At 36.4% G+C, this 15,000-nt stretch overlaps 1 protein-coding gene across 4 annotated transcripts in view; it reads left to right on the forward strand.

Annotated features, from left to right (window-relative positions):
• The window catches only part of LOC123504473 (actin-interacting protein 1-like), a 35,978-nt gene that overhangs the window by 20,418 nt on the left and 560 nt on the right, over window positions 1-15,000 (forward strand). For 2 of the 4 annotated variants that reach the window (XM_045255003.1, XM_045255002.1), the window contains exons 12-15: window positions 6,323-6,412; window positions 6,757-6,937; window positions 11,141-11,252; window positions 13,115-15,000. The exon at window positions 13,115-15,000 is cut by the window's right edge and continues 560 nt beyond it. In XM_045255003.1, the coding sequence (XP_045110938.1) occupies window positions 6,323-6,412; window positions 6,757-6,937; window positions 11,141-11,247 (378 nt within the window). In that variant the 3' untranslated portion in view covers window positions 11,248-11,252; window positions 13,115-15,000. The remainder of the gene's footprint in view (window positions 1-6,322; window positions 6,413-6,756; window positions 6,938-11,140; window positions 11,253-13,114) is intronic. The other 2 variants (XM_045255004.1, XM_045255001.1) reach the window with 1 other exon arrangement.

Raw genomic sequence — 15,000 nt, forward strand, 5'->3', positions numbered from 1 at the left:
ACACACACACACACACACACACACACACACACACACATGTTATCTCAGTGGTTCAAGATGAAGAACAGAGTCTTGATAAAGAAATAGAAGAAATATGCAGACTTGGCAAATATAGTGAGGGAACCAAAAGACCAATAAAAGTTAAAATGAGATTGCAAGTGGGGATAGAGAAAATATTAGCGAGGACTAGAAAGCTGGCCGGCAAGGCCGAATGTAACAATATTTGGATAGAGAGATGAATCAAGTAGAAAGGAAAAAAGAGAGAAAACTGAAAAGTGAAGCTAAGGAAAAGACAGGAAAGAGAACAAGAAGTTCTACTGGAGAGTGCTATAAATGAGGCTAAGGAAATGGTATAAGTATTTGGGAAGGGGAAGGAAAGCATTAAGAGTCGTGTACACAAACATAGATGGTTTTATATCAGGAAGCTTGGAAGTGAGAGATTATGTTTTGGGAAAAGAGCATGGTATATATGAGAGGAACAAAGTTAAGTGAAGACGTCCAAATGAATTTTAAAGAGCAGGGATATAATGTTTTGAGGAGAGACAGAAGGGGAAAAGCAGGAGGAGTATTGATAATGACTCGAAAGGATATATACGTGGAGGAGGTACAGTATGGAGATGGACTGGCAGATGTTTTAAGCGTAACAATTAGGACCAGTGGGAGGGAAAAAAGGAGTATCATAGTTGCATATGTGCCACCAAAGACTAATACATGGAGGCTTGATGTACATAAAGAAATGCAAAGGGAAGTGCTAAATTGCTTGGATAATATGTTAAGAAAGGACAGAAGAGTGTTACTTGTGGGAGATCTAAACTGTAAACATGTAAATTGGGAAGAAATGGATGCAAACAGTTATGCTGGACGTTGGGGGAGGAAATGTTATAACTGGCAATGGTAAATACATTGGACCAATGAGTGAAGGACTATACAAGATATAGAGGGGAAAGAGAACCATCAATACTGGATTTGGTTTTCACAAGAAAACTGGAGCCTTGTCCAAACATCATATATCATAACTCAATGGAAAAAAGTGATCATGTGGTCCTAGAAATTGATTTTAGAGGATCAGGAAATTTTATAATGCAATGAGGGACAGAAACAAAAAAAGACAGAACCACACTAAGTCAAATTTTGGAGGATTAAGAAGCTACTTTGGTAGTATTGATTGTAAGGAAATTATGCAAGGCAAGACAATTCAAGAGAAGTATATGTTCCTAGACAAGTATAATGAGGGGGTAAAGAGATATGTTCCTGAATACAGAGTAAAAGAGAGCAAACACATGTGGTATAATGCTATACAATGTGCAAAAGCTAAAAAGTGTATGGATGTATCTTGGAAAAAAATTAAGGAACTAATGGAATGAAGTAAATAAGAAGCAGTATAAAGAGACACGAAACGAATACATTAGGAAAAGAAGGAAGAGGAGAGAAATTTTGAAAAGGATTTTGTGAAAAGATGTGAGAAGGAACCAAAGATTTTTTATAAGTACATGAATGGAAAAGTGACAAACAGTTAAGTTAATTAAAAGAAATGAAGATATGAAATACCGAAAGAAATGAGTGAACTTATGAATGAGAGCTTGAAATCATTATTTTATGAAGAGGGAGAGTTCATAGAGCCAAGCAATCAAGTGACACAGGAAAAATTAAGAGGTGTTGTGGTACAGAAACAGAAAATTAGAGAATAACTAGAAAAGATGGATGTAAGAAAGGCAATGGGACCAGAAGGAGTGTCTGGATGGACATCAATTTAGGATGTAATCAGCAGCTCTCTAATGGAAGGGAAGGTACCAAAGGAATGGAAAAGAGCAAATATAGTCCCAATATACAAAGAAGGAAAAAAGACTGAGCTCCTAAATTATAGACCAGTGTCACTAACTATAATTGTGGGAAAGATCTGTGAAATCATTATTAAAGAAAAATCATTAGAATATCTGGAGGGAAATGAAATCATTAAAAAGTCCCAATTTGGTTTCAGAAAAGGAAGGTCATGTATAACAAATTTACTTGGCTTTTATACAAGAGTAATAGATGAAGTATAAGGGAGAGACGGATGGATTGACACAGTGTATCTAGATATTAAGAAGGCTTTCGACAGAGTATCACTTAGAAGACTCCTATGGAATATATAACACATGGGAGGAATAAAGGGAAGTATCTTAAATTGGATGACAGACTACTTAAGGTGGTAATTCGATGACTCGATATCAATATCGGTTTTTTGGCTCTCCCATTGCTATTTTTTCACCGAATTCAATAATATTTATACACAAGGTGTACGTTTATGGTGTACGTCTTCAGTGTTAATTTGGTACACAAATGTGGCGTAGTTTTTTTGCAATAAATATTTTTTCGGCGATAAGAAAATAATTCAAAATACCATTATAAAATCAAAACTAATAACAGTGTGGCAATTTCCTCTTAACCACATATAATATACATAACAACAAATAAATGTTAGCATCGGCATACACATAACCTATGTTATAACAATTTCATTACACGCCAAATTGTTACCTTTTTTTCATCAAAATTTGAGTTTATAAGCCTGTTGTAAATTTATTTGAGTGAGTTCATGCATTATCATGCTAGCATTTGTTAAGATGAGGTTGTTGATCATTTTGCTGCAAAAATTTTGAAATTGACCAATTACTGAAAAAGTTATTCAACAGTATATGCTGAAAAACTGAAAGTCGAGAAAACGCATTTTCTGTGAACATCTTCAAAACCCCACATAACTCGCTTCCTCACTCGGGCAACGGTTTCCTAGCAGGTGGGCTTTAAGATAGGAGGTACCCTAAAAGTATCCCTTTAGCCCATAAATTCCCGTGAAAAGCCCACATGGTATAAAAAAAAAAAAATAACTCACTCCAATATGTACCAAACTCAGATATGTACTTACATAATCCCTTGACAACTGCTTGGAGGCTGGTAGTGGCTGTTTAGATAGTTTCAGGCCATGTTACATCATGGCCTTACACGTGGCATTGTCACAATTTGGGAACCCAACACGTGTAAAATACGATCAACAGGTAGGCTGCACGCACTCCCTAAGGCTGTATCGATTGGTACTGAGGGAGTAGCGTCTTCCTCACCCTCACTGCCTGATACTAAACTATCGTACATCACGCAAAAATAAATAAAACAGCTCAAAAAAATAATAAATACAAGCAAAACAAAGACTAGAAGAAAAGGCGTATGCGCTTGGGTATTGAAAGGGCCGGCCCTTTAAACCCGCCATTACCAGGTAAGCAGTGCGTTATGTGCCTGGCAACTTGACCATGGCTTCCCTCTCCAGAGACGAACCCAAGTACCAAGTTTCCAATTTTTCAATTTTTTTGACCAAATTAACGAATTTCCACCTTAACAGATAGAGAAATGAGGATAATGATAAGAGACACCCCATCAAGCTGGAGCACAGTAACCAGTGGTGTACCACAGAGTTTGTTGCTGGCACCAATTATGTGTCAATATACAAGATGGTTTGACTAGCTACGTAAATTTGTTTGCAGATTATGCAAAGCTTTTGTGAGTAATAAGGAACATCAGTTACTGTATGGAATTGCAGAAAGATATTGACAAGATGTGGAAATGTAGCCAAAACTGGAAATTAGAATTTAATACCAGGAAATGCCATGTAATGGAATTGGGTAAAAGTAATAGAAGACCTTCATGGGAATATGAAATGAGATAAGAGATTGTAATGAAAAAGAGTGATTATACAAAACACCCTGACTCCAGAAAGACACATGAATGGCCTATAGTGGAGACTCAATAGTCAAACTTTTCAATACTCAAACGCAAAAGTTTTATTTAATACTCAAAACATACCTGATAGCCAAACGTCCAGACACATAGTTACAGACAAAGGCTCCCTGGCCTCTCCCTCCCCCCTCTCTGCCAGTTGTGTTGCTGCTGTCATCAGAATAATATTCTGGGTTCTGTCTGTTGTTTTTCATTTAGAAACACAATAGCACAAAAGGCTTATTAGTAGTGAAAATATCTGGTAATCGAACTGCCACACGCATGGTTGTAAATAAAGCACTGGCCTCTCCCTTCCCAGCCCCGCCATTGTCCTATTCTAATACCAGTAATACTGAAGCAAATTTACTGGTATTCCAGTACCGCAGTTGTGATAAAAACAACATTCTTTGGCCTTCTGTTTGTTGTTTTTCGTTTAGAAACTTATAATGGCACTAAAGAGGTTTATTAGTGGTGAAAATAAGGAATCTAGTGAGAGTGCAAGTGTTGAGTAGCCACAACCCTCCACTAGTGGGTTCTCAGGAATCACATCAGGAGAAAAGTTATCGGACGTTTTCATGGATGGTGACTCTTCCTCTAACGACCTCCCTCCTTCTCCCCTCCTCCTCTAAGTTATCCATCACCAGCCTTCACTTACGGTATGTAGAAATAAAAATTGTAAAAAAAAAAAAAAATGCATTGAAATTTTTTGTAAACTTGGGTTTTGCTAAGATTAGAATGAATTACCTGATTTATAGGTATCAGTGGTCTAACTTTTTGATACTCAAACAATCATTTGGAACAAATTAAGTTCGAGTACTGAATCTACTGTATTTGGTTCAACATAAAAAACACTAACTAACATCAGGGTGGCATTCAATTACATGGATAAGAGTACACTCAACCCTCGATTTGCCGGACTAAAAGGGGGGAAGGCTTGTCCGGGAATGGCAAATGTCCGGCAATGGAAAATGTCCGGGGGTCTACCCCCTTGCCGGACTTTACCCTATACAGGTTGAACCCCGCTTTAACGGCACGCGATTTACCGGAATCCCGTGTTTAACGGCAAAAATTTCCGGTGGGAACATAGTGTTGTCTTTAACGGCATTTCGGCACCTGCACCAGCTGTACCAGGAAGTTGGAAAATAAATCAGACGTTTTTTGTTCAGAAAAACAAAACTGAGGGAGAAGAAAGAGACTTTGCACCAGATGTGGAAGACAAGAGAAAGAAAAATAAAAGAAAGGCAGGATCAGGAAGAATAGAAGTAACAGGAGGTGCCGAGGCAAAGGCAAAACCTCCGACGACCATCATCATCATCATCATCATCATCTCACCACGTGGGGCCGTAACACATGCCAATGCCAGTACTAGACGTGTATGTCCGCCCGCGCTGCCATCTATAGTGCCCGATTTGCGAACTTTGTCTGGCGCGGTAGTTTGAAATCGACTTGTCCCGGACTTTTTTTTTTTTTTTTTTTTTTTTTTTTTTTTTTTTTTTCCACAGACTCTTGTCCGGCAAATCCGAAATCCGGCAAATGGAGGTCCGGCAAATCGAGGGTTGAGTGTATGATGAAAAAGATCACAACCACTATGATAAGACCTAGACTAGAATATGCAGCAGCGGTATGGTCACCATATACACAGAAAGACATCAAGACACTAGAGAGAAACCAAAGATCTACTGCAAAGATAGTCCCAGATGGAACTACCAACTTTGAAGTATAGACGGGAAAGAGGAGACCTAATAACGATGGATAAGTTAGTAAACTAATGGAAAAGATAAATAGGCAAGACCTGGTAACACTGATGGAGGATGGAGATAGACAAATAAGAGGTCATTCCAAGAAGATCATGACAAGTCAGTTTCTGAGAAACATTAAGAACTTCAGTTTTCCACATAGGATGGTGAACATCTGGAATTGGATTAAGTGAAGAGATTGTAACAGCAGAAAGTGTGCACAAATTTAAGGAAAAGTTGGATAAATGTATATATGGAGACAGGTCACTATGAGTGCTAGGTGCTACACACACGCACACCTTCAATAAGAATTACAAAGGATAGCAGTAAAATAGTACGAAGTTTCATGAAGTTTGTGTGGATGATGCTCTGCATATGGAAGCTAGCATGAGACTGACCTGAGGTGAATGAGTAGTGTGGTAAGTAACAAGGCGATGCTGTACGATTTGCAGGACAAGCATATAAGTGATGAGTTAAATTTAACGTGAAAATGTTGCATGTATGGCAAGTTGTATGATTAGTGAGTTGCACGAATGGCAGGATTCTGTTGTATATCTGTTTGCCATTGTGTATTTCCAGCTAGTGGAATTTAGCTTACATGCAAAGGTAGATTAGTCTGTGTTATAAATGCCAGAATTATTTCATTCTAGTTTATCTATTTGTGCCTTCATCAAACTAAGTCAACAGTTCCATGCCATCTTCTAGAAAGCAAATGCAGAATATATGGCATGGTTGTATATTTTTTTCCAAAGGCCAGTACATGAATATCAAACCAATATTATTTTTTGTGCTAACCCAAAATAACATTGCCTGGGGAAAATACTATTTTACTTATCTTTCAGAAAAAGAAGCTGGAACACTTAGGAGCAGTGACAGACGTTGAATATTCTCCTGATGGCCGTTACTTGGTTGCTTGTGATGCAAACCGTAAGGTTAGTTTTTATGTAAATCTTTTATGAATAATATATTCTTATTTTGAGTTCATTCATTTAATATGTTTTTTTCCTATTCTTCAGTACCTCCCTATGGGCATTGATAAATAGCAAACTATGTGTTCTGAAACATGAGGACTACAAAACAATTCATATTATAATTAGCTGAATTATGGAACTTCAACTGCACTTTCTGAAAGTTTTTGATACTTGGCAAATTTTTACCAGGTCCTCATGTTTTACTTTTCTCCTTCATTCAAGCTGATCTTAGTTAACTATAAAAGCTTTTTTTTTTATATTACAGAATGATTTATGACTAAAAATAATGCATTTGATTCTTTCAGGTGGTGGTTTATTCTCTTCCCACATATGAAAAGTTCAACAAGATAGAGTGGGGCTTCCACAATGCACGCATCAACTGTGTGGCTTGGAGCCCCGACAGCCTCATGGTTGCTAGTGGCTCCCTGGATACAATGATTATTATCTGGAGTATGACTCAGCCCAACAAGCACATCATTATTAAAAGTAAGACTTATGTATATTGCTTCTATTTCATATTGATTGTCACAAGTATATCATCATCACTAAAAGTAAGCATTACATATTTACTGCCTTGTTTTTGTGGCTGCATAGTACTCGTATATTGTAGAAAGTGTTATTTATTGCTTTGTAAGCATCAAATGTCTGCTGTAGCTTTAGATGTTATTGTTTATTGTATAGATGATAATGACTCTCTTTAGCATGCCTTTCAACACAGAAAGAATGTAATCAGTAGCAAAAGATTCTCATTCTCTCTCTCTCTCTCTCTCTCTCTCTCTCTCTCTCTCTCTCTCTCTCTCTCTCTCTCTCTCTCTCTCTCTCTCTCTCTCTCTCTCTCTCTCTCTCTCTCTCTCTCTCTGGCATAAACTCCAAAAGACTAGAAATAGTAGACTTGCTAAGGGAAAAAAAATTCCATGGTATTTTGTATGGTGGAAACTAAAGTAAAAAAGAAATAAATTTGGAGTTGTTTGGCTGGGAAGTATACAACATTTGGAGGAAAGACAGAGTGGGTAGATTTGGTGGAGGAGTTTGTATTCTGGTCCACAATAGTTTAAGGGTGAAAAATATAGAGATTGAGTCTGAATTAGCTGAAGTGTTAGCAGTGGAAATTACAACAAAAGAAAATGAAAAAATAACAGTGATAACGACGTACATAGCACCATACACAGGAGCTTGGACAAGAGAAAGCCACGAGAGAATGAGGAAAGAGACCTTGGATACCTTAGAAAAATTAATCAGAGGATCAAATCGCATCATACTTTGTGGTGATTTCAACTGTAAAGAAGTGGACTGGGAAAGTATGGAGCCAAAATGCGAGGAAGGGAGTTGGGGAGCTAAAGTATTTGATCAAATGACAGAAAATGCTCTGTACCAACACATCAAAGAAATGACAAGAGTTAGAGGAAATGATAACCCATCAAGATTGGATCTAGTATTTATTAGAAAGGAAGAACTAGGTAATATAACGATTGAGAGCCCACTGGGAAGAGATCATGTAGTCCTAATATGTGAAGTGTGGCTCAGATATGGATTGGAGTGAGAGTCCCAGAAAACTGCGATTAATAAGTACAACTTTAAGAAGGCTGACATAGAGAATATGAAGAAATATTTTAGTGAGAGGAGGTGGTTCGAGAGGATATTGGAATTGAATACAGAGGCAATGCTGGAAGAGGTACTGAGAGTATACGACGAAGTGGTTCAGAAAACAATCCCTTTATATAAGCCAAGAGAGAGAGATAAAAAAGTGTGGTTTAACGAGCGATGCAGAAAAGCCAAAGAAGAGAGAGATAGAGCATGGAAAAATATGAGAAAAAGAAGGAATGAAGGGACAAAGGAAAAGTATCATAGAGCACGGAATATGTATACGTACAGAGGTGAGAAGAGAGGAAGAGGCTAAATATGAGAAAAACATTGTGGATAAATATGAAAGTGATCCTAAACTTTTTTACAAATACCTTAACGGTAAAACAAAAATTATAGGTGCAATTCAGAGGCTGAAAGTGGAAGGAGAGATTATTGAAGATGAGCGAGAAATAGCTCAGGTATTAAATAACAAGTTTAAATCAGTGTTTGTAAAAGATGGTGATTATGTTGGAGAAGAAGGAGTACTAGGAGGATATCAAGGACCCAAGTTGGAAAACATTGTATTTGATAGAAAGGAAGTCATAACAAGACTTCAGATGCTGGATGTAAATAAGGCAATGGGACCGGACCAAATGTCAGGATGGGTGTTGAAATGTTGTGCTGAGGAATTAAGTTGGCCAATTCATCAGTTATACATGAAGTCATTAGAAGAAGGATATGTTCCGGAAAAGTGGAAGGAAGCGCAAATAGTGGCTATACATAAAGGAGGAAGTAGAGAGTCACCGTTAAACTACAGGCCTGTTTCTCTTCTGTGAATATTAATAAAGGTGTTAGAGGGAATAATAAGAGATAGATGGATAAAGTTCCTAGAAGAAAGAGAAATTCTTTCATCAAAGCAATTTGGATTTAGAAAGGGAAGATCTTGCATTACCAATCTTCTAAGTTTTTATTCAAGAGTAATTGACATAGTTGATCTGAAAGGAGGATGGGTTGACTGTATATATCTTGATCTAAAAAAGGCTTTTGATAAGGTATCCCATAAAAGACTTAAGTGGAAGATGGAAAAATATGGAGGGCTTGGGGACAAGATACTTAAACGGATGACAAGTTACTTATCAGGGAGGAAAATGAAGACAGTAGTAAGGGGTGTAAGCTCTGAATGGGCTGAAGTAGAGAGTGGAGTCCCACAAGGGTCTTTGCTGGCACCCCTATGTTCCTGATATATGTAAATGATCTACTGGATGGAATGAGAAGTTATATTAATTTGTTCGCAGATGATGCAAAAATAATGAGACAAGTAAAATCCCAAGAAGATTGTCAAGGTTTACAAGAGGACTTGGATATTATTCATGAATGTAGCAATAAATGGATGATGGAATTTAATGCTGACAAATGTCATGTGTTGGAAATGGGAAGAAGTGTACACAGACCTCATGCAAGCTATAACTTAGGTGGAGTGAATCTAATGTGTGTAGAAAGAGAAAAAGACTTGGGGGTTATAGTACAAAACAACTTGTCACCTGAGGGACATATAAACAAAATTGTAGGGGAAGGTTTGGCAATAGTTGCAAATATCAGAACTACATTTACTCACCTGAATGAAACACTGGTCAAAAAAGTAATAGAATCAATTCTGAGACCAAAATTAGAATATGCACAGGTGGTGTGGGTGCCTCATTTGAGGAAACATATACATAAACTGGAACGGGTACAAAGAGCGGCAACGAAACTGGTACCAGCCTTGCATGATATAGATTACCAGGAAAGATTATGTAGACTAAATCTGCCACCGTTGGAAGAGAGAAGAAGAAGGTGATATGATCCAACTGTTCAAGTGTGTAAATGAGATTGACAAGATTGATAGAGATGACTTTCTCGAGCTGGATATGACGAGAAGACCGAGAGATAATCATGATTTGAAATTGAGGATTCCGGGGTGTACAACTGATATTAAAAAGTTAAGTTTCCCAGCAAGAACTGTCACTGCCTGGAATAGATTACCGGAGGGTGTAGTGAGAGCAAGAAATATCCATAGTTTTAAAGAAAAGTATGATAAATGGATTCAAGCGAACGGGACACCACGAGTGTAGCTCATTTCCCGTAGCAAATTTATAGGTAAACTCTCTCATGGGAAGATTTTGAAGCACCAATGAGAATTAGTGTCACTGTTCTCGTTTTCTCCAATTTGTCTGCATTTTATTTCATTCATTTAAGGGGAGTGTCACCATTTCTTAATCATCATAAATTCATGGTTTCATGTGAAATGGATGTCAATGCCAGGCCCATTATTATTGGGTGTGTGTTAAATATGAGTATAGTAGCTCTGGATTTGAATCCTGGTTATAGCTGGGATTTTTCTGGGATAGCTGCCAGTCTTCTAATGGGTACTGGTCAGCTATGACCTAGATCATAAACAGAAAGAAACGGGATACTTTAGTTCATATGCCAAAGCCCAGGAAGGATGCTGGTGGCTGTTTTTAGGGAGGCAGTGGCATAGTGGATAAGGTGGTGAGCGTGGGATCGGGCAGACGTCCATGCGTAGGTTTGAATCCCACCATGTGCTGCCTTGAAACTGTCATTTGTCGAGTGGTTTAAAGTTACCTACATGTCACCATGATACCCAGGTTCTAGGTGGAGGTGTAATTGCCTTACACCAAAGATGCACTTGGGTAGTGATATGGGCCCTATTATGGGTACCACTATAAATAGAATTTAAATGAAATTGCCTGCGCTGCTAATGGGTGGAAGTTGGACAGCGCTTCCCATACTCTTCAAGTATACTTACAGGTACTATAGGCCATTAAAAAAAAAATAATAATAATAAAAAAAAACGTGCCAAGACTCATTTGTGTATGGCACTTTTATTTTATGGTATAAGAATTTATTTGTTTGGTATGTGTGTGTGTGTATGGATATATGTGTATATGTTTATTTATTCATTTGTTTAATTATTTTATTATTCATACACTGCAATTTTATTATTTCTATTTTGTTCATCTATTTATTACTTTTTGTTTAGGATTTATTTAGAATTCCATCTGTGATGCTTCCCTTAATAATGTGTCATCATTTGATCATGCTCTACTGTTATTGCTCACCCGACAGATTCCCATCCTCAAGCACAAGTCACCAGTCTTGTGTGGCTTGACAACAACAGAGTGCTGTCTGGTGGCCATGATGGAATAGTGAAAATTTGGAGTGCAAAGTTTTAAAACTGGTCAGAAAGAGAGTTAATTTTTGTGTTGATTGCTACAAAACTGCTGCATGTTGGGATATTAACACAAATCTAAATTCTAATTTGACAGGAGACTGACTGGTTGTGGTGTTTTCTTAAATATTTTAAGGTTGAACCTGCAAATTTATTTTCTTACTTAATTTTTCCAGAAGGGAGAACTGTAATTTCTGACAAGCTTTTTGGATGTTGTCATTAATGTGTAGTTTTTCTTTTTTATAGAGCATGGCATTTCCTAAACTAATTGTCTTATACAGTCAAAATTACAGTAGAGTCCTTATTTATATAGTTAACTTGTGGGATAGAGGAGCCATGTAAGAAAAATTGCAATACACAGTATGATACAACTAATGAGAGGAAGAGAAGCTTTTTACTTATTTTCAAACATAAGGGAAGAGTTGTCAACATTATCAGATATTGATTAGTAACTTCAGCCAAGTTTCTATATTGCCTCATAAGGTAACAGTGACAGTGGTTATCTCTACCTCTCTTGAGTTATCATACATCTCATCACTATCTTTTTCAAGTCATCATTAGCTCTGAATCCATAGAAGGATCATTGCTATATCTTTTACACTTTAAGCCACAGCACATAGATTTAGTTATTGAACTCCTCACTTTGCACACTAGCCATATCCATCCATTATGTTTTGCTTTGTCAAAACACTATCTGTTCTTTTTTTTGCTCCAAAGATTTATAGCTTTCCTTTTCTTAAATCATGAAAAATTGTGAAAAAAAAAATTGTCACTCATGACAGAACATTATGATGAATGTTATCATCTATTATAGAAACAGACATTTATTTAAACATATTAATTTGATAACACAACATGTCTCAAGTGAGATGTGTTAACAGTCATATGGATAAGTTTTTGTATGTATTTGTCTCCACAGCTTTCTGTTTTTTTAATACTTACTTGACATCATTGTTTTTCTAACAATATATTTGAAAATCAGTCAAGAATAAAAGTATTTGTCAAGTAACAGAGGTCTTATAGTAATACTGAAATAAAGACAGAGAGAAAGGGGAAACCAGGTAAGAAAGAGAATAGTTAAGGAAAAATATCCAATGTCAGGTGAGAGACATATATGAAGTAAAAGAACGAGATGAAATTAGGAAAAGAAAAGAAGGGAGACTCGGAAAGTACATCATGGACAGAATAAGAAAAGAAAGTAAGGGAAAATCAGCACAACAAATATTAACAAAGCAATGAGGTAGACATAAACATTATTGGATGGACAGAGAGTTTGAGAACAATGGAACACTGAGTGATAATAGGTGAGATGTGTCTAAGGTGTGTAGTTTGGCAGTGCATTCTCTGGAATGAATGGGACCACTGACTGAAAGGTCTAATGCCACAAAGCCAAGAAAAATTATCTGTTCTTAATTTAACAGGTGAGTGGATGAGGTTAGGAAAGTGATAGTAAAGGGGGAAGAGGTCCAAGGCAGTAAAGATATTGAAAGATAAAGATGAGAAGTAAAACAAACATTTTAAGATGCAAGGCTTTGCATACAATTTTGTGGTAAGGACAAATAACTCCAGAGGAAGACAAATTTAGGAATGAAAATTAGGGAAAAGGAAAGCAAATCAAAAATTCTCTCTCTCTCTCTCTCTCTCTCTCTCTCTCTCTCTCTCTCTCTCTCTCTCTCTCTCTCTCTCTCTCTCTCTCTCTCTCTCTCTCTCTCTCTCTCTCTCTCTCTCTCTCTCTCTCTCTCCTCAAAAGGGCATACCTAGTCCTCTGAAAAATAAAAAATGGGACACTGACAGATCCCTAAAAACATGGCATGTTGGTTCATCTTCACTTGCGTTTGAGATCCTAATTATTTATTCTCTTTTGCTTTCAGATTCCCATCCACAGTCTCAAGTGACAGGCCTTCTGTGGTTGAACAATGAGACACTAATATCTGTAGGGCATGATGGACTGGTGAAGACTTGGAGTGTCACCTTTTAAGAAGTCATCCTATTTAACCTATTGATTTTTTTTTTACCAAATTGATATATAATAAATGAATGATTGGCAAATTACCTTAGGAGTGTTACAAAATACACTGACAAATAACTGTTGCCCATGAATGTATATGCCATTATAATGGTTGATTTGTATCTGTTCAATTGCTTTTGATTATTCCTTGCTGAAAAAAAAAAAGTAATCACATACATAGCTAAGGAGTTATTAGTGAAGTGATGATTTTCAGATTCAAAGATGAAAATCCAATTTAAACTTTATTATGCTTCCAGGAATTACAAAATTATATAAATTTCAAGTGCACTTTCATGTCCATTAACCTCAATTTTACTGTATTTAGGAAAGAAAAGCAAAGAAACCAAATTAAATAGACAGTCTGTCATTTAAGAAACAGCCAGGAAGAAAAAGGATTCTTGTCGGTAGAGCAATTTGTACCTAAATACAGTACACTAACATACCTGTTTTGAATATTTAAATGTGCCAGTTCATTTTGCTTTCTGTAATTCACCTAATTGCTTGCATTTTCCTGAGACTAATAATGAAGTATGTTGGTCAAATATTACTAACCACAGTGATATATCAAGTATATGTAATACACAGTAGTCAAGCATTTGACATCCATGGCAGGTCTGAAATGATCAAATGTGAACAGCAATTCTAAGTTCGGCAGGGTAAACTGATCATGTTTAAACCAACTGGTAATCACTTATAATCCTGGAATTAATTACTAATTGTGTTAGAACTGCATTTGGACCCTTAAAAATCATGTCCTGGCATTCTTAACACAAGTTTATCATTATCCCGATGTATACTTGTCTCTGTTATGTCTTTAAGAACTGTAAAAATGTTGAAACTTCATCAACTAACCCTCAGAGAAAACATACATTGCATAATGAACTGGTAAAAAAAAAATAATAATGAAAAATAGATCACAAACTTAGATGACAGAGTAAACATTAAAATTAAGAGATTGAATAACTTCATTCTACTCAACACCTATATGCTTTCAAAACTTGGATTATATTGGCCTGGCTGTTTTCTTAGGAATATTCACCTTCTGCACAGTAGATTAGTGTTATATTTCAGTATAATGATACAATAAGAACTATTTTACAGAGGTGATATAGTAAATACATTTTTTTTGTGGATGTGTTTTTGTTCTGAACTTTGACACTCTTATGGCAGTTTTAGTTTGTGCATTATGAACAAAGTAACTGAAATGTTTGTGATTCTGGACAGATTCATGGGACAGGTATTTACAGGTTGCATTTAAGTACCATATACATTTGAGTGTTGTGTGGCATTTTGTTAAAAATGTTAGACAAGGGATTCTTGAGGTTCTTGTACTTACACTAAATTGCTCTCAGGTTTTTATTAGTATTTTCTCTTTCACAACTTCACATTTAGTCAATGTTATGCTGCAACAATAAGTGCTGTTACAATCTGGCTGCCACCATAAATGCCATCAGTTTTAAAATTTATTTATTCCCTTTGAAAAATGTAGATCTAGAGAAGAATTTTCCACCCCAATTAAAGCATTCATAATATGCAAAACAGTAATTTGAAAATGATATTCTATTCTTGTACCTTTCAGTTGACTTCAAAAGGTTGCATGATAGTCTAATAATGAATCCACATAAATCCCAAAGTAGAAATATAATATCTCATCAAGCTAACTTTGATGAGCGTCAAAATCTCCTCTATATGATATTCTTTCTTTGCGTAAGCAAGCTTTAGTCATTAACATCTCGCCTATACTTCACT

This window comes from Portunus trituberculatus, chromosome 16 (assembly GCF_017591435.1).
Source record: "Portunus trituberculatus isolate SZX2019 chromosome 16, ASM1759143v1, whole genome shotgun sequence".
NCBI lineage: Eukaryota > Metazoa > Arthropoda > Malacostraca > Decapoda > Portunidae > Portunus > Portunus trituberculatus.